The following is a 25369-nucleotide window of genomic DNA, read 5'->3' as shown; positions in this document are numbered from 1 at the left end:
GTAAAAGGCATGCATGGGAATTGATTGTGCTCTGCATCCACATAAAGCTCAAAGATGTCTTTCTATTCCATTTCACGGGATGGAAAGGTTGTGTCTTGACGGTGGAACAGGTTTCCCCCCTGAAATGGCAGCGAAACTGATGTCCCATGGAAGGGGATTTCTGCAGGCCCTTACACTTGTCACAGGACTTTGCCATTATAATCCAAGATGGCGTAGCAGTCAGATGTCTTTGTCCTGTCGTGTCCCTTGTATATATCTTTATACATTTTTTTCTTTGCATATCCTTTTAAAATATTTTCCTAAACCTGAACTTCTAAATACTCTCCTGCAACCCGCCTCACCCAATGTGGCGTCGATCTGTTTTTTTTTCAAAAGTATTTCTATTTACTTCGGATCTGGAATCCCTCAACTGAAGCTAGCCAGCTAACTACCTACCAGCTATCAGTCAGCACACCATTGCTAGCGGTCATCAGCTAACCTTTAACTCGGAAAGCTCTCGCCAGTTCGAACAACGTGACTCAAACCAGAGCATAACGGACCTATTATTAATTTTTTTTTCTCCCCATATCCCCGGATTCCTACCTCAAACTCTGAACATTTTCATCTGGATCTTCGCAACTAGCTAACCGTAATCCCGGTTGACTACTCCTGGCTAGCGTTTCCATCCCGGAGCAAGCACCAATTAGCCTGAAGCTAGCCCGGCCAGGGCTCCTGTGCTACCACCGAAGCCCACTCCTGGGCTACAATATCCGGACCCCTTCTACTGCCGGTACGGGGCACAGAACCCCGCCGATCCTCTACGACTGGAATACCGACATAATCTGCCCGAGGATTCTAACAGGCCCCTCAGGCGCGACGTCCGCTGAAGGCCCATTCTGCTAACCGCAGCCTACTTGCTACCTAGAGCTACTTGGAACCCTACTAATTCCACGACTGGTCTATCGACGTCACCGCACGAAGAGGCAAAAACAGACTTAACCCCCATCGCGACGTCCCCCAACTGCTTGCTTGCTAACCCGGTCTGCTAACTGCTAGCTTGTTTAGCCCCGGTCTGCTAACCACTCATCGGACCCATATGTTCACTTGGCTACGCATGCCTCTCTCTAATATCAATATGCCTCATCCATTACTGTCCTGGTTAGTGATTACTGTCTTATTTCACTGTAGAGCCTCTAGCCCTGCTCAATATCCCTTAACCAACCATGTTGTTCCACCTCCTACATATGCGATGACATCACCTGGTTTAAATGTCTCTAGAGACTATATCTCTCTCATCATGACTCCAATGCCTAGGTTTACCTCCAATGTACTCACATCCTACCTTACCTTTGTCTGTACACTATGCCTTGAATCTATGCTATTGTGCCCAGAAACCTGCTCTGTTCCAAACGTGCTAGACGGCCAGTTCTGATAGCCTTTAGCTGTACCCTTATCCTACTTCTCCTCTGGTGATGTGGAGGTTAATCCAGGTCCTGCAGTGCCTAGCTCCACTCCCACTCCCCAGGTGCTCTCATTTGTTGACTTCTGTAACTGTAAAAGCCTTGGTTTCATGCATGTTAACATTAGAAGCCTACTCCCTAAGTTTGCTTTACTCACTGCTTTAGCACACTCTGCCAACCCGGATGTCTTAGCCGTGTCTGAATCCTGGCTTAGGAAAACCACCAAAAACCCTGAAATCTCCATCGCTAACTATAACATTTTCCGCCAAGAGAGAACTGCCAAAGGGGGCGGTATTGCTACAGACCTATATCTATCCTACCCTGTCTTTCTAAGGTCTTCGAAAGCCAAGTTAACCTGTCTGGGAACCTTGCGTCCCACCTAGTCAACAGCCAGTGGAATCGCGTCGCGCGAAATACAAATACCTCATAAATGCTATAACTTCAATTTCTCAAACATATGACTCAGGTTTTGGCCTGCCAAATGAGTTCTGTTATACTCACAGACACCATTGAAACAGTTTTAGAAACTTTAGGGTGTTTTCTATCCAAATCAAAATTATATGCATATTCTAGTTACTGGGCAGGAGTAGTAACTAGATTAAATCGGGTACGTTTTTTTATCTGGCCGTGCAAATACTGCCCCCTATCCCCAACAGGTTAACTAACCTCCAGACGAGCTTCAATGCCATACAACTCTCCTTCCGTGGCCTCCAACTGCTCTTAAACGCAAGTAAAACTAAATGCATGCAATTCAATCGATCACTGCGTGCACCTGCTCGCCCGTCCAGCATCACTACTCTGGACAGCTCTGACTTAGAATACGTGGACAACTACAAATACCTGGGTGTCTGGTTAGACTGTAAAGTCTCCTTCTAGACTCACATTAAGCATCTCAAATCCAAAATTAAATCTAGAATCGGCTTCCTATATCGCAACAAAGCATCCTTCACTCATGCTGCCAAACATACCCTCGTAAAACTGACCATCCTACCGATCCTCGACTTCGGTGATGTCATCTATAAAATAGCCTCCAACGCTCTACTCAACAAACTGGATGCAGTCTATCACAGTGCCGTCCGTTTTGTCACCAAAGCCCATACACTACCCACCATTGCGACCTGTACGCTCTCGTTGGTTGACCCTCGCTTCATACTCGTCGCCAAACCCACTGGCTACAGGTTATATACAAGTCTCTGCTAGGTAAAGCCCCGCCTTATCTCAGCTCACTGGTCACCATAGCAGCACCCACTCGTAGCACGCGCTCTAGCAGGTATATCTCACTGGTCACCCCCAAAGCCAATTCCTCCTTTGGTCATCTTTCCTTCCAGTTCTCTGCTGCCAATGACTGGAACGAACTGCAAAAATCTCTGAAGCTGGAGACTCATATCTCCCGCACCAGCTGTCAGAGCTGCTCACAGATCACTGCATCTGTACATGGCCCATCTGTAAATAGCCCATCCAACTGCCTTCCTCATCCCCATACTGTATTTTATTTTATTTATCTTGCTCCTTTACACCCCACTATCTCTACTTGCACATTCATCTTCTGCACATATACCATTCCAGTGTTTAATTGCTTTATTGTAATTACTTCGCCACCATGGCCTATTTATTGCCGTAACTTACCTCATTTGCACTCACTGACTTTTTGTTTTCTTTTGTTCTACTGTATTATTGACTTTTTTTTGTTTATTCCATGTGTAACTCTGTGTTTGTATGTGTCAAATTGCTATGCTTTTTCTTGGCCAGGTCGCAGTTGCAAATGAGAACTTGTTCTCAACTAGCCTACCTGGTTAAATAAAAACATTTGTTTAGAAGTGGTTTCCCCTGTGGTGAAGTCGGAGGTTCTGACTAGATCCTCGTGTGGGAGTGATACTGAACTGGAGTAGGACCCACCACAACTATTTTCCACTGTCTGAACAGACAAACTTGTTTTCACTGAGTTGTACGGATGTTCACTCGGGGGTTAATGTTATTGTCCAGATGAGGCTAAGCTTTACTCTTCCCTTGACACTAATAGGTAACTGGTGAAAAGACGGCCCCAGACTCCAGGCTCCTGCCCTGGCCTGAGCGAAGAACACTTGGGGACAGAGCTGTGTCTCTCCCTGTCACAACCCTGGACACACCAACCTGCACACCAACATGACTGATGTGGCGATAGTGAAGGAGGGATGGCTGCACAAAAGAGGTGAGTGGGTTTGGACCATTTCCCTGTATCAACAGATGCTTTACTCCTTGTTTTATCACATGTGCATGACTGCTGACCCTGCTAGCAGCTCTAACTGTGTGGTGTGGCTCTGTGGTGGGCGTGATCCTGTTTGGACGAGGAGGCATTCCTCAGATACCTGCTGACTTTGTGTGTGTGTGTGCACGTGCGCCTCAAAGCTGGGGCTATAGCTCCCCCGCATAGGGCAAAGGGGAATCTTCCAGCACAGAGAGGGATCAGGGGTGTGGTCCCAGGGACAGGGGCTCAGGAGACAGATAGACAGAGGAATATGTCACTAGGGGCCAGATTCAGACTTAGGAAATGTACGCCTTTCCTACGCACTTCTCAGTCGTTGGTATTCAGACTTACCTTATGCAGGTGTGTAACAGGCTTTGCAGGCGTGGTTCCCTTGCGCTCGCTGAATACATTTAATTAAACAGCTGAAAACCCTCCCACTTGCTGGCCAACAGATTTTCTCGTGGCGTTTTCATTCAATAGTGTTCTCTGTACATTCATCTAAAGCCATCCCATTACATTTAGTGTACCTCCTTTTTAATTAGAATTTTCTCTACAGACTATATGGAGAGAACTGTTCAGAGTATTAGGGATCAATTAAATAAAGCCATGTAAATACACAAATGTTCTTCTCCTTTTTAGCACTGCTTGTTAGATCTAAAAATACTCATCTTGTATATTATTTAGGGTTAGGAAAGTATATTTATTTGGAGAGCCTTTATGCACAAAATATATTAGAGAATCAAAAATAGTTCGATTCATCCTGAACGTTGCCATATTCAATTTTTCAATCCATGTAATATTGGAAGGTGAAAAGTGTACAATAGGGGTTGAAGAGTAGTCTATATAGTGGTCTATAAATCTACCCTCATAATTCTCACTTATCATGGAACTCTGACAACGGTCCAGTTGTCGTGCTCCAGGTTTAAACTCTGCCATTTATGATCTGCCTTCCATAGTGCGTGGAGAATAGCGTTATTTCCAGCGGGGAAAATAAAGTAGATGTGGTTCCACTTGGAACCGACAGGTTGTTCCACCTTATTCATGGTGTCATTGCACGTAAAGGTGGTGGAGTTACGAGGAAATGAAGTCAAGGTCAGAATATACCGTATCTGTAGACACACCTCTGCCACATATTCATTTCTTTGATCTCAAACGAATAGCGGGTGAAGGTGTGTCTATTCTCACACGCTTAAATTCAAGGTCAAAATACGCATAGAGAGAAAAGTGCATAGAAAGGGAATTATGTTCCATTTACATACGCTTAACTCGGGTCGGAATTCCTCCCTAGAAGAGGAGAGTCCCAGAGGCTGTAAGCCAGGGAACAGCATGCTACGCAGTATGCTCTCCCTAAGGCCTCAGCAGGAACACAACAGGGCCCTGTGTCGTAACATAGTCACCCGAGGCGGGCTGACCCAGACCCATGCACACTGATGCAACCCCTGACGATGCTTCCCTGGGGTGGAGAGAGCAACACTAGGTATTACTGACTTCTCGTTTCAAAAAGAACCTCCGTGCTTTACATAAAACGCCAAGGTAATCAATATCTGGCACCCTTGGATCCTTGGGACATGGCCAGAGGTTGAGGAACACAGATCAGTCTGATGCCTTCAGATGTAAGATATGTTTCTCTGGATAACCAGAGGCAATGTATGACAAACCAAACATGGAGACAAATAACAAGGAAAGATTGAACAGCATTTGCCTTGTTGGAAGTATATGGACCAAAGTTCATCATTTAGAAGAGTTCGGATTAATAACAAATGTTAGCTAAGGAGGGTCTTTCTAAGGGTGTCTAGTTCTTCTGACCGGGTCAATTTTTTTTGTTTACATCATGCATGTGATTTTAACATCTTTACCTCACTGTTGACACACTTGGTAAGTTAACATACCGTATGACTATTTCCGCTATTCCTTGCCAGAGTGATAAGGAAGCGGGGAGTTTTCTGAAAGATTGCCAGCGTAAAATGTCAAATAGTGACAGGTGAGGGGGGGGGGACAAGCTCCTTGAGCTAAAGTCACATCTTAACCTTGAATTATTGAAGAACAAAGAAAATATACAAACAAACAAGCCTTCAGGAATAGTGAGTTGGCATGCTGTCATACCCTAGCAGCTGTGCCCGGTGAAATGTTACCCAGAGCAACTCTGTTTTGATTGGAGGGCGTCTGCCTGCTTGCTGCCCGTTACATGACAGAATGGATTTTAATGTCACGTCACTGTCACCCCGTCTCTGCCCCGGTGCCACAGCACAGAAGGTGAGTCTGCAGTAACGAGCTTCTGCTGGCCATCACCATTAGCCAGCCGCCCTTATTCTGTGAACCTTTTAGTTTGATCTGACTCTCTAACCCTACCACTACCATGTCTTATGATGGCACCGTTTAATATTATGGACTGCAGTCACAGGACAATGCAGGACTGATGTCTACAACTCATTACAGTGTATGTTTGATGGCACGTGATTGAGGCAGGCTTCTGCAGCATTCTAAGGTGCTTCCAGGTAGGTGGCAGTGCTGTTGACTGGCTTGCCCAGTGCCCCAGAAATGCCCCTTTAATGACGTGCTATCGCGACTGCATTCCATGCTCCAGACAAGGCCACAGAGTGAAGCAGCTCAGGTCTAGCCTGGCTGGGAGCTGAGAACATCCATACCACCCTTAACCCTCCTAACCCTGATTCCTGTTTGGCAGAGTAAAGAAAGTAGATTCCACCCAGTCTAAGCCACAGAACGGCCAGAGTGTTCTGTATCTTTGTTCCAGATAGGCCCAGCTCAGTCGGGTGATCCCCAACATCAGGCCACACCCACTCCATCAGCCTTCCCACTCCATCACTGACATGCATTTTTAGTCTGACAATCATTTCTGTTGTCATTCATCTGACATTGAAAAACCACTGGCTCCATCCAGGATTTTGGGACACAATCTCAATGTGGCCGTACCCTAATCTGTAAATCAGGGGTCCCCAACTAGCGGCCCTTGAGTCAAATTCGTTGTTGAATTTTCGTTGTTGGACGTAAGACTGTAAGAATCCCAGGAAACCAGCTCCAAGTGATTTTTTTATTTTTATTTTTATTTTTTATTTTGGAAATCTATTCCCAAATATTTCCACACATAAGAGATGTATGTGATGGTGTACTAATAATAATTCATTTGATTTATATAGTGCTGTTCTACCAACTGAGGTACTCAACACGCTTTACAAAGTGGTGGGGAACTCACCTCATCCACCAGCAATGTGTAGCACCCACCTCAGTGATGCACGGTGACCATTTTTGTGCCAGAACGCTCACCACACATCAGGTGGAGAGGTGAGGAGTAATATATGCCAATTAGGAATGATGATTAGCTGGCCATGTTGGGGAATTTAGCTACTCCTACAATAATTGCAATGGGATTTTGAATGACCACAGAGAGTCAGGACAACCGTTTTAACGTCCCATCCGAAAGACTGCACCCTACTCAGGGCAATGTCCCCAAATGTAATTAAGGTTTGAAATGATTTTGTAAAAATATTTGTTTTATGTTCCGGTCCCCTGACCATCCGCTCAAGGAAAAAATGGTATCTAGTTGATGATCCCTGCTGTAAATGTTTTGGATCTCCTTGACACCAACCACACAGTTTACATTGTACCTCTAGTGGTGGCAGCAGTCAAGTGCTCTTCTAAAGCCTATTTCTCTAAAGTTTCCATCAAAGGCGGAGTGCATCATCCAACATCAGAGGCAGATTTCAGGTTCTTTAGATTCCATTTGAGCGCCGTGGCCAATAACTCAGTGAAGTGTAACAGAACTGTGCTCGTTATCCCTCTCTCTTCCAGGCAGCCCTTGTTCATTGGACTCATTTGCTCTCTGACAAGTATAAAGAGCTGACCCCCTCGTTAGGCTAACGAAGGCCACAACAACTGTTGAATTTGGGTAGCCCGCTCAGCTGGCTCGGAGGCGAGAGCAGAGGGAGGGAGGGAGCGAGCGAGCAAGCAGAGAGGAGAGGAAAGAGAGCTCCAGCACACAGGTTTTTATGATGTTCCCAGAACATCATCACTGCGTGCAGTCCGTTACTCACTTACCCAGCCTGCCTCAAACAGGTGGTTCGGTTTAGTCTTTGTGTCACACTGACTCATGGGTTGATGCTTATTGGATGATTTACTCCATGGGCTCACATGACTGGACACCTGCGAGTCACAAAACCATTATCCCAGAAACCCTAGACCCACTCCAATTTGCATACCGCATCAACAGATCCACAGATGAAGCAATATTCTATTGCACTCCACACTGCCCTTTCGCACCTGGACAAAAGGAACACCTATGTGAGAATGCTATTCATTGACGACAGCTCAGCTTTCAACACCATAGTGCCCTCAAAGGTCATCACTAAGCTAAGTACCCCGGGACTACACACCTCCCTCTGCAACTGGACTTCCTGACGGCCCGCCCCCAGGTGGTAAGCAATAGGTAACAGCACATCTGCCACGCTGATCCTCAACACGGTGGCCCCTCAGGGGTGCATGCTCAGTCCCTTCCTGTACTCACTGTTCACTCATGACTGCACGGCCAGGCACAACTCCAACACCATTAAGTTGTCTGATGACACAACAGTCGTAGGCCTGATCACCAACAACGACGAGACAGCCTATAGGGAGGTCAGAGACCTGGCCGTGTGGTGCCAGGACAACAATCTCTCCTTCAAAGTGATAAAGGTGAAATAAAATAAAAAAAGACAAAAAAGGTGATGATTGTGGACTACAGGAAAAGGAGGACCGAGCACGCCCCCATTCTCATCGATGGGGCTGTAGTGGAGCAAGTTGAGAGCTTCAAGTTCCTTGGTGTCCACATCACCAACAAACTATCATGGTCCAAACACACCAAGACAGTCGTGAAGAGGGCACGACAAAACCTATTCCCCCGCAGGATACTGAAAAGATTTAGCATGGGTCCTCAGATCCTCAAGGTTTTACAGCTGCACCATCGAGAGCATCCTGACAGATTGCATCACTGCCTGGTATGGCAACTGCTCGGCCCCGACCGCAAGGCACTACAGAGGGTAGTTTGTACGGCCCAGTACATCACCGGGGCCAAACTTCCCGCCATCCAGGACCTCTATACCAGGCGGTGTCAGAGGAAGGCCCTAAAAATTGTCAAAGACTCCAGCCACCCTAGTCATAGACTGTTCTCTCTGCTACCGCATGGCAAGCGGTACCGGAGCGCCAAGTCTAGGTCCAAGAGGCTTCTAAACAGCTTCTACCACCAAGCCATAAGACTCCTGAACAGCTAATCAAATGGCTACCCAGACTATTTGCATTGCCTCCCCCCCCTTCTACGCTGCTGCTACTCTCTTATCTATGCATAGTCGCTTTAAATAGCTCTACCTACATGTACATATTACCTCAACACCGGTGCCCCCGCACATTGACTCTGTACCGGTACCCCCTGTATATAGCCCCGTTATTATTTACTGCTGCTCTTTAATTAGTTGTTGTTATCTCTTTCTTAATATCTAAAAACATTTTTATTTTTTTTTCTTAACTGCATTGTTGGGTAAGGGCTTGTAAGTAAGCATTTCACTGTAAGGTTTACACCCCAGCTAGCACAGTGGATCGAGGCTGAGAGTCGGGGCACTCAGCTGTAGGTCAGACTCGGCCGACGTCATGTAGCAGGAGTCTGGGCCGCCTTCGGCAGTATTACCTATGGCTAGGATGCCGGGACTGAGATCTGGCCCAAATGTATTATTTGGCTCTCGTGCCGATTGTGACTACTCTCTGGCAGATGATTACACTGGATGCTTTATATAATTAACTTTTCATAATTTCATTTTTTCATTTTCCTCATTGTTTCTGTGATCAGAAAGCACAATTAACATTTTAAAGAAATTATTTAAGAGTCCAGTGTAGTATTTTGATACTTTGTGCAAGGCAATTGATAAGAATAAAAAATGTTGTGGATGGAGCCTGCCGAGTGACGCAGCGGTCTAAGACAATGCATCGCTGTACAAACTGCATTTCTACAGATGCTGGTTTGAGACCCATGAGGCATCTCACAATTGGCCCAGTGTCATCCAAGTTAGTGGAGGGTTTGGCCGGCCGGGATGTCCTTGTCCAATCGCGCTGTAGCGACTCCTGTAATGGGCTAGGCGCGTGCACACTGACACGGTCACCATGGTGTTACCTCTGACACAAAATGCTTTTTTGTGGATGGGTATAATTTGTATGTGTAATATTTAAATAAATGTAGTATCAGGCCACTTCTGGGGGGATTCTGGTAAGATGCCGACGAATTCCGGTAGACGGAAACGGCCGAAGAGGGCCGTTTCTGGGCCGATTCCTCATCGCTAGCTGGGACCTGTTGTATTCGGCGCATGTGACAAATTTGATTTGATCTAGCCAGCTTTCTAGCATAGTAGCTAATAGCTAGCTAACACCACAGATGAAAGTGTTAGTTAACGTAATCTTTGCTAACAGGTATCTGCTTATCTAGCTTGCTTATTGCATGCATGACGACACAAGCCTTATTATTAGTGACATAACTAATCTAATATTTGCAACAGACGTTTGGTTTTGGTCACTGTGTCAATTCATCCGTTTCTCAATACTGTACATTCATTTTGACACGAGCTAGCTTGCTGCCTGCTGCTACTGCTGATTTTTCCCAGCTAGACATTCCTCGGCATTGTGCAGTGTTTGTGGCTCGGGCGGTGAGGGGTGGCTGGCATAGCAGCAGCTTTGCTATGTAGAGGGACTATCGGCTAAGCTGATAGCCGATAAACTAGACTAGAAGAGGCCGATATCGGCCCGATACATCGGTTCAGGCATATTATCGGTCGTTTTGTTTTGTGTGTGTGTGTGTGTGTGTGTGTGTGTGTGTGTAATGTACAGTCGTGGCAAAACGTTTTGAGAATGACACAAATATTAATTTTCACAAAGTCTGCTGCATCAGTTTGTATGATGGCAATTTGCATATACTCCAGAATGTTCTGAAGAGTGATCAGATAAATTGCAATTAATTGCAAAGTCCCTCTTTGCCATGCAAATGAACTGAATCCCCCCAAAAAACATTTCCACTGCATTTCAGCCCTGCCACTAAAGGACCAGCTGACATCATGTCAGTGATTCTCTCGTTAACACGGGTGTGAGTGTTGATGAGGACAAGGCTGGAGATCACTCTGTCATGCTGATTGAGTTCGAAAAACAGACTGGAAGCTTCAAAAGGAGGGTGGTGCCTGGAATCATTGTTCTTCCTCTGTCAACCACGGTTACCTGCAAGGAAACACATGCCGTCATCATTGCTTTGCACAAAAAGGGCTTCACAGGCAAGGATATTGCTGCCAGTAAAATTGCACCTAAATCAACCATTTATCGGATCATCAAGAATTTCAAGGAGAGCGGTTCAATTGTTGTGAAGAAGGCCAGGACCGTCTCCTAAAGTTGATTCAGCTGCGGGATCGGGGCACCACCAGTACAGAACTTGCTCAGGAATGGCAGCAGGCAGGCAGGTGTGAGTGCATCTGCATGCACAATGAGGCAAAGACTTTTGGAAGATGGCCTGGTGTCAAGAAGGGCAGCAAAGAAGCCACTTCTCTCCAGGAAAACATCAGGGACAGACTGATATTCTGCAAAAGGTACAGGGAGTGGACTGGGGTGAAGTCATTTTCTCTGATGAATCCCCTTTCCGATTGTTTGGGGCATCCGGAAAAAAGCTTGTCCGGAGAAGACAAGGTGAGCGCTACCATCAGTCCTGTGTCATGCCAACAGTAAAGCATCCGGAGCCCATTCATGTCTGGGGTTGCTTCTCAGCCAAGGGAGTGGGCTCACTCACAATTTTGCCTAAGAACACAGCCATGAATAAAGAATGGTACCAACACATCCTCCGAGAGCAACTTCTCCCAACCATCCAGGAACAGTTTGGTGACGAACAATGCCTTTTCCAGCATGATGGAGCACCTTGCCATAAGGCAAAAGTGATAACTAAGTGGCTTGGGGAACAAAACCTCGATATTTTGGGTCCATGGCCAGGAAACTCCCCAGACCTTAATCCCATTGAGAACTTGTGTTCAATCCTCAAGAGGCGGGTGGACAAACAAAAACCCACAAATTCTGACAAACTCCAAGCATTGATTATGGAAGAATGGGCTGTCATCAGTCAGGATGTGGCCCAGAAGTTAATTGACAGCATGCCAGGGCAAATTGCAGAGGTCTTGAAAAAGAAGGGTCAACACTGCAAATATTCACTCTTTGAATCAACATCATGTAATTGTCAATAAAAGCCTTTGACACTTATGAAATGCTTGTAATTATACTTCAGTATTCCATAGTAATATCTGACAAAAATATCTAAAGACAATGAAACAGCAAACTTTGAAAATTAATATTTGTGTCATTCTCAAGTTTTGGCCACGACTGTATGTAAGCAAGCATGCATGCATGCATGTTTTTGAGTACCTAATATGGTTGCATCTCGTACAACCACACACCATTTTGAAATGTGTTTTTACACTTCTTTCAAGATAGATTTTCTCAGTATCAAAGCAGTAAAAGGGAACTGGGTGTGTTCTGTTTTTGCTTTTCAAAGGAACCGACCCAACTGATTAACTCTGTCTCATGACACTGCAATGCTGATCACCCCAGGACTTTGTCTGGCTGCCAGCTTTACCAACAGGCTTGCCTCGCCTAGTCTCCTTCACACACACCCTTCATTAGGTTACAGCCTGCCATGGGCCACACACTGGTCCTGCTCATACACACACACACACACCACCTCACTATAGCAGCAGGGGCTGCCCCAGGGCCTTTATGCCCTGTCCACACTCACGCCACCCAGCTAGCTAGAACTGTACCGGTAACCAAACTTTAAACGCCAGAAGCAGAGTCAGGGGCAGCAGCAGAGGGTCGCTGCCCAGGAGGGGAGTGCTCTGCCTGGTGTCTGGGCGTCAGCAGGGCCCCCTGCTCTGGGTAATGGGAAGCAGCCTCCTGCTAAATGTGGTGGAGATAAGTACATTGTCTGGGTACAGCTGTCGACAGGCAGGCTGGATGGTAAGGGAACAGGAGGCCAGGGAGAGCCACCTCCGTCACTTGTCTCCGCTCGCAGTGAGCCCGCTGTGTGCTTACTTTTCTGTGCAACATCCTCCTGCTCCACAACTGTGGCGCCTGGCTGTGCTCCCCCTACCCCTCTCTCTCTCTCTCTCTCTCTCTCTCTCTCTCTCTCTCTCTCTCTCTCTCTCTCTCTCTCTCTCTCTCTCTCTGTATTTGTCACTTACTCTCTTTCTTCAATTCTCTGTCCCCTTTTTCTCTCTCTACCCCATATCCTGCTTCCTACTCCCACTCTTTCTTAATCCTCTCATTTCTTCTCTGCCTCTGCCAGTCGCCCCCCCACCCACCACCACCTCGCCCTCTCTCCCTTCTCCAGCTCCTCCCTCCCCTTTTGCCAGGATAATGACCCTGCTGACAACACAGAGCCGAGGCGGAAGCTGCTTCTGACTGGTGTGGCGCTCCCAACCTGACATCAATCACATCACTGGCTCTCCCCGGCAACTGGGAGAGAGAGAGGTGGAGTGTGGACAGGCAGGGCTGCTCAGCTGTCCATAGAGTCTGACTGTGACTGTATGTTCAGGCTGCTGTCACGTTCACATCAGACCATCATCATGATACGCACCCAGATTACACTTAGCCTCTCATCCGGCTCAGGGACAATTTGTCATTATGGATCACAGACAGATATACCCTAACAAATGTATTTGAATTGGCCTTACCTCTCCTAAAGGTAGAAATGTAATGTCCGCCTTTTATTATACATGATTGTATCATTTAAGAGTGATGGACTGTTCCCTGGTCATTTCAAGTTTAATTGGCACTCATTTGAACTAAATAATGTGTGTTTATTTGTTTGTCATGCAGTAACCCAGTTAACTAATCCATGGTTGGCTTGTTTACCAAAAGGAGTTGGCCAAATTTCACACACAGAAAAGCAGGGTGAACTTCCCACAGTGTCTCCTATGGTAATAAGCAGGTGTCATTTGCTGTGGAGAAGAAGTGAGGGCTTTCTTACGAGCGTGAGAAAGAGGGGCAGACCCCGCACCCCCTCCCCGTGTCCCCCCTTTTTTCCTGTTGTAGCAGCAGCAGCCGCAGCAGCAGAGGGGGAGATGGAGAGAGAAGCGAGGGCTGCAGTGGAGGCTGAGGTGGCCCTTCCCTGCGACCTGTTGAGGCTGCTGCCAAAGCCCCGGCAGTGCAGTCCCATCCAGCTGCATGGGAGAAAGAGATGGGCCAACAAAAGAAGAGGGACAGCAGGAAGAAAAAAAGAGGGGGAAGAAAAGAAAGAATGAAGGAGCCCAAACTCCTGGGCGGTTTAGCCTGGCATGTGAGCGGGCCTGTTGTGAGCCTTGTCTGCCTTATATGGTCATGGGGAGAGGGGCTGCCCAGAGGCCCAGTCTGCCCTGAGTCCCGGGGGTGGCTGGGATGAGGATGGGAGCAGTATTGGGGTGGTGGTACAGAGTGGTGACCCTTCCATCAGGGAGCCCCCTCTCCTCTGGAGCGGCACAGAGGCTCATTGAGATGCAGGGCGCAGGGCTGTAGGCTGCAGCTGCAGTCTACAGGCAGGGCCCAGCAGAAAAGGGCTGAAGGGATGGAGGGGGTGACTGAGGAATAACCAACAAAAGCCCCCCCCCGCTTTGGAGTTTGAATTCCTTAATCTGCAACCCTTCTTCTCCCGATGTGCTTTACAACTGCGGTTCCCAACCTTTTCCGTTCCGGGGACAACCAAATCACTGTCAAAAGCTTTTCAGGACCACCATTCGGGGAGATGCAGATTTTTGTTTTTAACCTTTATCTTGGCTGTCAAATTGTCCATTTTAGCAGTGAATGTAACAAATGAAAGGTTTATTATGATTATTAACAATTAGCATTGTGGAAAGTAATGTAAAATGTATTAAATACCATTAATACTCCCAACTGTTACTAATTTTGGAAGATTTTTATATATATATATATATATATCTTTTTTTATAAATTCAATATAGATAGTGTGTGGACCACCTGCAGACCACAGGTTGAAAACCACAGCTCTGCACATACACTCACACACAGTTACCACTGGCCCCCTTCCTCTCTCTCATCCTTAAACTATGAATGGACGGCCAGGCAGGGACAAAACCACCACAGCAGCTCCCACTGGGTGTGGGCACTGTGCTGAGAGGGGCTTGTTTTGTCTGACCTCTTCTTCTCCCCTTTCTTAACATTTATTTTCCGCTCTCATTCCTCCCTCTTTCTCTCTCTATGTGTCTGTGTCTCTGTCTGTGTCTGTACTCTATGGGCCTGTGATGCCAGACAGATCACAGGGGTTGGCCTCTCCTTTGCAGTGTGATGAATGTTGCATGATGTGTTTATTAAAGAGCTAGCTGTGGCAGCTGGGACCTCACATTCCTGCCGTTGTCACGTAGAGACAGAGCGAACATGACGCTTCTCAGACTCGCAGGCTAACCTCTGACACTCTACAGCATGCTCTCCCTTTTACATTTTTCCCTTAATCTTCTTTTCAATGACACACTGACTGCCTGGGCCTCTTAAGCTAAGCTGACTTGCAAATGTCCTTTGTGTCAAATGGTAGTATTAATGTACACTGAGCAAAAATATAAACGCAATATGCAACAAGTTCAAAGATTTGACTGAGTTACAGTTCATATAAAGAAATCAGTTAATTGAAATAATCATTAGACCCTGTTCTATGCATTTCACATGACTGGGAATACAGATATGCATCCGTTGGTCACAGATGCCTTGGAAAAAAAGGTAGTGGCGTGGATCAGAAAACCAGTTAGTATCTGGTGTGGCCACCATTTGCCTCATGCAGCGTGACACATCCTCTTCGCATAGAGTTCATCAGGCTGTTGAATGTTGTCCCACTCCTGTGCAAAGTTGCTGGATATTGGTGGGAACTGGAACAGGTTGTCGTATACGTCGATCCAGAGCATCCCAAACATGCTCAATGGGTGACATGTCTGGTTCATTTGGTAGGCCATGTAAGAACTGTGACATTTTCAGCTTCCAGGAATTGTGTACAGATCCTTGCAAAGTTAAACAAACCATACAACTAGGACTACGTTTTAACAATTTCCACAGAAAAAATTGCATAAACACATTTACTCAGTTCAGATATAAAGTTTGGTAACAGAATGATGGTAAAATCTCCTTTTTTTTTGTTTGTTATGCAACCGAATTAAGATTCAAAGATGTCTGCAGAAAGAATGGCGCTATGACACCTTGACTTTGAACAATATATTTTGGTTATTGAACTACAATGAGTAAAGTGTATTTACACCCAGTAACAGAATGATGGTAACAGAATGACGTCTTTGGCCTCTGATCTGTACTATAGAGAAATGCATAATTATGAATGTCATTCTCTTCATGGTGATGTATCCTGAATAGGTACACAAAGGTAGAACATTGTAATATCCTCCTTTGCATTTTAATGAGCTCCATCTACAAACAAGACCAAATTTGGTTGGTCTGGACCAGACCACATCTGTACCAATCATAGATGTCTATGTTTCACAGGTTTGGGCATCACAGTACAGTACAATTCAGCAGAGTATAATTCAGTACAGTAAAGTACTGCACGGTGCATTCGGAACGTATTCAGACCTCCTGACTTACACATTTTGTCACGTTACTGCCTTATTCTAAAATTGATTACATACTTTAAAAAAATATCATCAATCTACACACGATACCATATAACGACCAAAGCAACAAAAACCCCTGGAAATTTCACATTTACATAAGTATTCAGACCCTTTAAATCAGTACTTTGTTAAAGCACCTTTGGTTAGCGATTACAGCCTTGAGTCTTCTTGGGTATGATGCTACAAGTTTGGCACACCTCTCCAATTCTTCTCTACAGTTCCTCGCAAGTGCTGTCAGGTTGGATGGGGAGCATCGCTGCACAGCTATTTTCAGGTCTCTCCAGAGATGTTCGGTCGGGTTCAAGTCCGGGCTCTGGCTGGGCCACTCAAGTACATTGAGACTTGTCCCAAAGCCAGTCCTGCGTTGTCTTGGCTGTGTGCTTAGGGTTGGTGTCCTATTGGAAGGTGAACCTTTGCCCCAGTCTGAGGTCCTGAGTGCTCTGGAGCAGGTTTTCATCAAGGATCTCTCTGTACTTTGCTCCGTTCATCTTTCCCTCAATCCTGACTAGTCTCCTAATCCCTAATGTTGAAAAACATCCCCACAGCATGATGCTGCCATCACCATGCTTCACCGTAGCGATGGTGCCAGGTTTCCTCCAGACGTGACGTTTGGCATTCAGGCCAAAGAGTTCAATCTTGGTTTCATCAGACCAGAGAATCTTGTTTCTCATGGTCTGAGAGAACTTTAGGTGCCTTTTGGGAAACTCCAAGCGGGCTATCATGTGCCATTTACTAAGGGGTGGCTTCTGTCTGGCCACTCTACCATAAAGGCCTGATTTAGTGGAGTGCTGCAGAGATGGTTGTCCTGCTGGAAGGTTCTCCCGTCTCCACAGAGGAGCTCTGTCAGTGACCATTGGGTTTTTGGTCACCTCCCTGACCAAGGCCCTTCTCCTTCGATTGCTCAGTTTGGCCGGGCGGCCAGCTCTAGGAAGAGACTTGGTGGTTCCAAACTTCTTCCATTTAAGAATGACGGAGGCCACTGTGTTCTTGGGGACCTTCAATGCTGCAGACATTCTTTGTACCCTTTCCAGATCTGTGCCTCAACAATCCTGTCTCGGAGCTCTATGGATAATTCCTTCGACCTCATGGCTTGTTTTTTTTTCTTCTCAGAAATGCACTGCCATCTGTAGGACCTTATATAGACAGGTGTGTGCCTTTCCAAATCATGTCCAATCAATTGAAATTACTACAGGTGGACTCCAAGCTGTAGATGCATCTCAAGCATGATATATATAAATATTTATTTATTTATTTATTTGATATAATTTACCTCCATTTACCATACAGTAAATGGAAAGAGGGGGCTCATGGGTAGGTTTCAGTAAGAGTTGGGAGATGTGGCATTGACGAGAGAGAGAGAGAGAGAGAGAGGAGTTGTCCAGACTGTTTTCACGCTCTTGCTTTGACCACCACACGACCGAAAGAGAACCGGTATAGGCTGAACATAACAGTATGCCATTGGAAGGGAGGACAGTAGCAGGTGACCCAACTTTGGTTTGTGACTGACTACTATTTCTCATTGTAGCCAATTCTGTTGCAGTCATTCTGTTACTGATTCTTTGGTCATTCTGTTACTGATTTTAATCACGTAATAAATCATGAACCAAATTGTTATCAGTAAAAAAAAAAAATACTAATTGGTAGGTCTACCTTGTTTCTTCTTTGATTATCCTCCCTCATGAGGGAAGAAATGAGGAAAATATCTTTAGAGGCAGTGCAACACCTCACGGCACAACGCCTCTCCCCTATTTGAACTAGATATTTTATGTGTATGTATTGATATGTTGATGTAGTTCTGTCCTTGAGCTGTTCTTGTTTATTAATGTTCTGTATTATATCATGTTTTGTGTGGACCCCAGGAAGAGTAGCTGCTGCTTTCGCAACAGCTAATGGGGATCCTAATAAAATACCAAAAGTGCAGTTAAAAATTTATAAAATAAAAAACATTGAATGATATTTCCATGCGATGTGGTTGAAATAGGACTGACATTTTGAAAATGATGATATTGCCCTTTTCGTGTTCAGGTGGGATGGAACTTTTGGCCCACATCATGACCTCACAATGATCTGATTTATAATAGACCAATGAATGTTCATCTGGATAATTGAGTGGGCTCCAGAGAGCATCAGGGCTGTGTATGTAAATATCTTCAAATTTGTTTCCTAATGCCCAAACGATTAGACTGAGCATTTAAAGGGCCAAAGGAGACTCAGGGAAATAACTCCCAAGTATATTTAGCATTTATGTTCATTAAATGAACACACACACACACAGTTATTTATTACACGTACAGTGATGATTTGCAAAGACTGCACGGGGGGCTTTAAAAATATGCTTCTTTTTTTTGTAACAGAATGACAACACTAGGCAATATTTATTTTAACTTACAGAAGGCAAAAAAATTCTGCAAGTTAAATGTTGATATTAGTTGGCAGGGGTCTTCACCTCAACGTTATTGTATATCTAATACCTTATTCAGACTTTTTCTGCTAGATGTTTTCTAAGACCCCTTTTTCCGTCTGTTTTAACCAGAAATCAAAGCTTTTGCTTATTACAATTTTTGGTGGTGGAAAAATGTATAAATACCTTCATTTCTCATAGACTCTTAGCTTTTTCATTTGACACCAAATGTGATGTGCTCCTATGCACTTCACATGTTGGTGCTCATGGGGCTTTACATGGAACTGCCCATATACAGTATTTGGACAATTGGCCGTCTATGCAGCTGTAAGTCATTGAGTGTGTGTGGAGGGCGTGGCACTGGAACATTGTGGCTGTCCACACACAAGCCATGTAGCAGTTGGCAAATAAAGATGAATTCTCTTGTGTTTGGCAGATTCTCACTGTTCATTATTTTCCACTTTGCCAAGCGTGCATCCCAGACCTCAGCAGCTGTTTGTCATGTAAAGACACTCTATCAGCCCCCGACAGCTCCTCGCATGCCCCCCCCACACACACACACACACATGAAAATGCGCGTATAGACTTCACTCACGCTCTCAGACACGTATGTAGTAATCTCTCTCTCTCGCTACCTTCTGGTTCTCTCCTCCCTCGTCTCATTCATTTACAGTTTGTACTCTCAGCTACGTCCTTTGCCCCTAGAACTTTATCTGACGTCTCTGGGACAAATGTAGAGCAGGTTCCAACAGTGGAAATGGAGCCTGTTTGTGGTTGTTGTTGTGCGTATGTTTCAGGGATGAGTCTGTAGTCAAAGTTACCCATCTCAAAGATTGTTCACTTCTCGATCTTATCTGCTATGTTGACAGGCTGTCTGTCCAGTTGTTTCCTGTTTTCTACAATCAGAACGTTCTAGTGAGATGAAATAGGCCAGTTTACTGCAGCTGAAAGACTTTGAAGATAGTTGATAGCAGGGCTTTTATCCCAGAGTCCCTTCTTTTTAGTCAGCATGTCTCCTCTCTTACTCTCTATCCTGCAACATGTCCAATCTGTCAAAATATAGTGTGTCAAAAAAAGCACACAAATACTTAGTGAGTCATTTCATTTGTCTATGAAGGAGTCTTGGCATCCCCTCTCACTGTGCACAGACATCAACATCTAGTCCACATTGGTTCAACGTAATTTCACTGCCAACCAGTGGGCTGCTGCTGTTGTCTGCACAGCCATAGCCTCATCCCATAACCCCGCAGTTCCTAGTTGTGGGGATGGCATGGTAGGGTGTCATCAACATAACATTAGTACAGTAGTGGGCTGGGTTTTTAGTCTTAGAAAAAGGTCATTGTAAAAAGTGGAAGTGATAATGGAAAGGGGAAGTGCATGTAAATAGGAAACACATCAGGGTCATGGCTGTGTTTTCTACAGGGGGGAAAAAACAGACTGCAGGTAACAGAAATGGGCAGGCAGACAGACGGATGTGGGCATTTCTACCGTCACATGACTCCACAGGCCCCAGTCAGGATGAGGACACGTATGGCTGGTCAGGATGTCCTCGCTCCAGCTAGACCAAAGACCGTCTTCTCATTTTATAACTTGTCTCATAGGAGACATTGGCATGTTATCGAAGGGCTTTTAAGCATTCACAGCCATTGTTTTCACCACTGTTTTATTTGGAAGAGCAAAAGAAGCACACAAACAATTTTTCTGTTCTGCCAATTGTACCAATGTCAGTCCTGCTGTGGTCCGAGCCTGCTGTGGTTCGAGCCTGCTGTGGTTCGAGCCTGCTGTGGTTCGAGCCTGCTGTGGTTCGAGCCTGCTGTGGTCCGAGCCTGCTGTGGTGTCTCAGGGTGGGGTTAGGTGGAGAGGTGTCACATTCCACCATGATGACCTCATTCAGTTCACTGAACTCCCTACTCTCTGGTCTTTACAAGCTGGCGTCTCCTGAGATGCCATTTGTATTACAGTGAAGGATGACCATTAAGTGCCTGTCACCTTGGCTTTGTTGTTTATGTAGTGACCGGGTACAGTGTGTTCATCGTCACCTTGGCTTTGTTGTTCTGTAGTGACCGGGTACAGTGTGTTCATCGTCACCTTGGCTTTGTTGTTCATGTAGTGACCGGGTACAGTGTGTTCATCGTCACCTTGGCTTTGTTGTTCTGTAGTGACCGGGTACAGTGTGTTCATCGTCACCTTGGCTTTGTTGTTCTGTAGTGACCGGGTACAGTGTGTTCATCGTCACCTTGGCTTTGTTGTTTATGTAGTGACCGGGTACAGTGTGTTCATCGTCACCTTGGCTTTGTTGTTCTGTAGTGACCGGGTACAGTGTGTTCATCGTCACCTTGGCTTTGTTGTTTATGTAGTGACCGGGTACAGTGTGTTCATCGTCACCTTGGCTTTGTTGTTTGTGTAGTGACCGGGTACAGTGTGTTCATCGTCACCTTGGCTTTGTTGTTCTGTAGTGACCGGGTACAGTGTGTTCATCGTCACCTTGGCTTTGTTGTTTATGTAGTGACCGGGTACAGTGTGTTCATCGTCACCTTGGCTTTGTTGTTTATGTAGTGACCGGGTACAGTGTGTTCATCGTCACCTTGGCTTTGTTGTTTATGTAGTGACCGGGTACAGTGTGTTCATCGTCACCTTGGCTTTGTTGTTTATGTAGTGACCGGGTACAGTGTGTTCATCGTCACCTTGGCTTTGTTGTTTATGTAGTGACCGGGTACAGTGTGTTCATCGTCACCTTGGCTTTGTTGTTCTGTAGTGACCGGGTACAGTGTGTTCATCGTCACCTTGGCTTTGTTGTTCTGTAGTGACCGGGTACAGTGTGTTCATCGTCACCTTGGCTTTGTTGTTTATGTAGTGACCGGGTACAGTGTGTTCATCGTCACCTTGGCTTTGTTGTTTATGTAGTGACCGGGTACAGTGTGTTCATCGTCACCTTGGCTTTGTTGTTTATGTAGTGACCGGGTACAGTGTGTTCATCGTCACCTTGGCTTTGTTGTTCTGTAGTGACCGGGTACAGTGTGTTCATCGTCACCTTGGCTTTGTTGTTCTGTAGTGACCGGGTACAGTGTGTTCATCGTCACCTTGGCTTTGTTGTTCTGTAGTGACCGGGTACAGTGTGTTCATCGTCACCTTGGCTTTGTTGTTCTGTAGTGACACTGTGACAGGGTACAGTGTGTATTCATCGTCACCTCGTTAAGAGCCATGTGACAGAGCCAAGCTTTGCGTGGAGGAATGTCTCTGCGGCGCGTTCCAGACACAAGGCATGGTGGACACCAACTCGTGCCAGCCTGGGTGGGCATCGTGCGTCAGAGGGGCTGGCAGGCCAAATCCAGGCCCCATTCAGGCCCTCTGTGCTTGGGGAGGGCAAGAATAGCTGTTGTCAGATATACTATACAAACATATACACTGTAGAGTGTACTTTCGTGCACATAAACAAACATGCGTCTCTGCTTGTCAGTGTCTGTGTTGGGACCATGGTCTAGATGCCAGTTTGTGGCCTCGACACAATTAACGTAATCACTCAGCCAGTTAGTCATTGTTGAAAACCCCAAACATGGACCTAGCCACTTCCTGAATCTCTTTCTGTATTCTTCCCAAAAGAGTTGAGCGGAGCCCTGCCAGTGTGTAGGCCAACCCTCCGTCTGTCACTGTGCTGGGGTGATGCAGGCTTGGAGGTAGGGGCTCATTATGCTGCCTCTGCATTGTGCACATACTGTTCCCAGCCTGCCCTGCCAGGGGCTCTGAGCCTGGCCCGGGGTGGGGATATGGGTCAGCCAAGACCTCACCACAGACTGACAAACCAGCTGGGGCAGTAGTGAGGCCTTGGTTTAAGGCTGGGGCTGAGACCAGGTCTGAGAGGGTGTTTTTCTGGACACAATGTCCCTCAGGTTTAAGATGAGTCTGGAAAGGGGTCTTGGATATGGAGGCTGTGGGTCCAGGTGTTGGAAACTGTTGGCTTCTCACCTGTGATCCTGCTCGTTATAGCAGTATCTCTGTTTCTCCTCACCAATGCCCACCACTGTGCTGATGTAACGAGGAATTCAGTCAGTCATGCGAAGCTGCCATTGACCCATAGTTGTAAATCACATTGACGATGTGGATTCTCTGGGGACCTGTGTGTGTGTGTGTGTGTGTGGATTAGTGTTGTGAATGTTGATTTCATGAGCCATGTAGTGTAAAATAGACAAATGACTCATCACTGTAATTGCAGCATATTGAACAGGCATGGGGAAATCCAGAGCTTTTACTTTATATCACACCGTGTGTTTTTCAACGAGGATGTAGTGAGCTCCGCTCTGTATGCAAGCAGTAAGCATTGCAATCTGAAGGCAAACAAAGTCTAACTAATTTCTAAATGAGCTGCGTTTGGTGTAAAAACACTTAGCCAGCAGGTTGGAGATGGAAGAATCTCCTCCCCGTGCCATGATGAAAAATGGCAGCAGCCGTAATAACATATTGGACATCTGCTGCAGATTTGAAATTTAAAGTATACAGTGCTCTGAGGCAGATGTTTTCTCTAGTGCTGTGATTTGTGCTGCCTCCTCGCAGGTTGCAGTAAAGCAGGTGTTTTACACTGTGTGTGTTTTACACTGTGTGTGTTACTGCTGTAACGGTTGGTGTTTGAGTGAATCAGAGCCGTCTAGGCCCTCAGGTGGCTCTCTGCTAGTCGGACAGTTTAACCATCACTTTGAGGTGAGACTTTTAGAATATGGCGTACTGTCCACTTAGTGATGGTCTACATTGCCTCTTCTCACTAAGAGGAGTTTATATGAGTTGTGTTGAGTGGACTAGAGGTCAGTTAGGTACTGTTATAGAGGGATTCCGGTCTGTCTGCTTCGTCACAGACTGGTCTGGGATCAGTTTCCTCAGACTGGAGCCTATCTGTGCCAGGCGAGGCTCGGGGGAGAAGAGGAGCATGACGCCGGCATTGACTGATCTCCACTTCCCCCAGACTTCTGTATCCGAGGAAATGGGGCAATTAAGGACAGCTTGCTCAGGCACTGCATGGGGTTAATACCCGGCTCCCATAATTAAAAATAAATTACACTTTTCCTATATAAATATTCAAGCCCCTCTCCGATGTGAGCCACTGCCTTTTTTATGGTGCGTAAGCGTTTTCTTCTTCAGATTTCGGGAACATCTGGCACAACGTTTCCTGAACCATCCACAGAATAAATTGAGTTTTGTTGCCTTTGAGAGATTAGTCTGTGGGTGTGTTGTATTGAAGTGGATGGGGTAGTGATGGAGCCACATGGATCCCTTTGGGAGCTCTGTATGGGACACGAGGCAGAGGCAAGGGTCCTGACTCTGGCTAAAACAGCCATTTGTCCTGGCTTTGTTCTACTATAGCGGAAAGTGGGTGAAAAGATGGTAATTTTAGTGAACAGCATGGTAATTAGATCACAGGAAATGGGTCACACCACTGAAATAAGGGTGGCGCCTTGAAAAGAATATCATTGTGTATCATAAATCATCAAACCGCACAGCTAAATTGTCATAGACCAATCAACATGAAGAATATAGCTGTCGTCATGGCGTCGGCTAATGGGATCCTAAAAAAAATGGAATCTTGTGAAACCAGCACATTGGATTATAGACACCAATTATGTGCATCCATTTTCTCCATCTCTCTTTGCAGGAGAGTACATTAAGACCTGGAGGCCTAGGTATTTTCTACTCAAGACTGATGGTACATTCATTGGCTACAAGGAACGGCCACAACATGTTGAGGCACTTGAAACCCCTTTAAATAACTTCTCAGTAGCACGTGAGTATCTACGCTTTCAAGACTACTATCTACATTACCTCACCCATTTAAGGTCATATAGCGCTTTACACTGAGTATACAAAACATTAAGAACACCTGCTCTTTCCATGACGTACTGTAGACTACTGACCAGGTGAATCCAGGTGAAGGCTGTGATCTCTTATTGATGTCACTTATTAAATCCTATTCGATCAGTCTAGATGAAGGGGAGGAGGCAGGTTAAAGAAGGATTTTTAAGCCTTGAGACAATTGAGACATGGATTGTGTATGTGTGTCATTCAGAGGGTGAATGGGCGAGACAAAATATGTTCCTAATGTTTGGTGTACTCAGTGTATATTGCCTAATCACCCATAGAAAAATGTAATATTCTGTTCAGTAGCTCCTATGCCAATGTCTTACCTTAACTGGTACAGTTCAAAGCCACAATGTTGTGGCTACAAACAGCAGAATAGACTGGTGTGTTCTCCCTGGCTATGTGTGAATTCCAGTCTTGTCGAAGAGGCTGCGACTCTGTAGAGCAGAGCAACCCTAGATGGCAGGAAGTTACTGGGACAGCCTCTGCAGATGATTGAACAGAGTAATTAGACATCATACTGTTTGTTAAACAAAACGTTTCCTCCTGACACTCTTGAGTTATAGTAGTTATTAACTGGCTGATTTCAATTATTTATCTGTGCGCTGCTCTGTAGCTCTGTCTCAATAAGCAGTACGGGGAGGGAGTGAGCAGACCTGCAGCAGACCCACAGAGGGGCCGTGTGGTGCTGCTGATGGGGGTGGTGGGTGGGGCCACACTGACAGGGCCCTGCTGGAGCTCAGTGGTGGCCCAGCCCCATATCCTCCATCTAACAGACATCCTGACAAACTCCTCCATGTCTCCTTTT

The 25369-nt window shown here is 45.9% G+C and overlaps 1 protein-coding gene across 3 annotated transcripts in view; it reads left to right on the top strand.

The window, feature by feature from the left end:
- The window catches only part of LOC106610858 (RAC-alpha serine/threonine-protein kinase), a 42550-nt gene that overhangs the window by 7241 nt on the left and 9940 nt on the right, over nt 1-25369 (top strand). For 2 of the 3 annotated variants that reach the window (XM_014210495.2, XM_014210494.2), the window contains exons 2-3: nt 3460-3627; nt 24359-24487. In XM_014210495.2, the coding sequence (XP_014065970.1) occupies nt 3582-3627; nt 24359-24487 (175 nt within the window). In that variant the 5' untranslated portion in view covers nt 3460-3581. The remainder of the gene's footprint in view (nt 1-3459; nt 3628-24358; nt 24488-25369) is intronic. The other variant, XM_014210496.2, reaches the window with a different exon arrangement.

The sequence above is a fragment of the Salmo salar genome, chromosome ssa09 (genome assembly GCF_905237065.1).
Source record: "Salmo salar chromosome ssa09, Ssal_v3.1, whole genome shotgun sequence".
Lineage (NCBI taxonomy): Eukaryota > Metazoa > Chordata > Actinopteri > Salmoniformes > Salmonidae > Salmo > Salmo salar.
The sequence above is the reverse complement of the archived record's forward strand: the minus strand, read 5'-3'. Positions and strand labels throughout refer to the sequence as shown.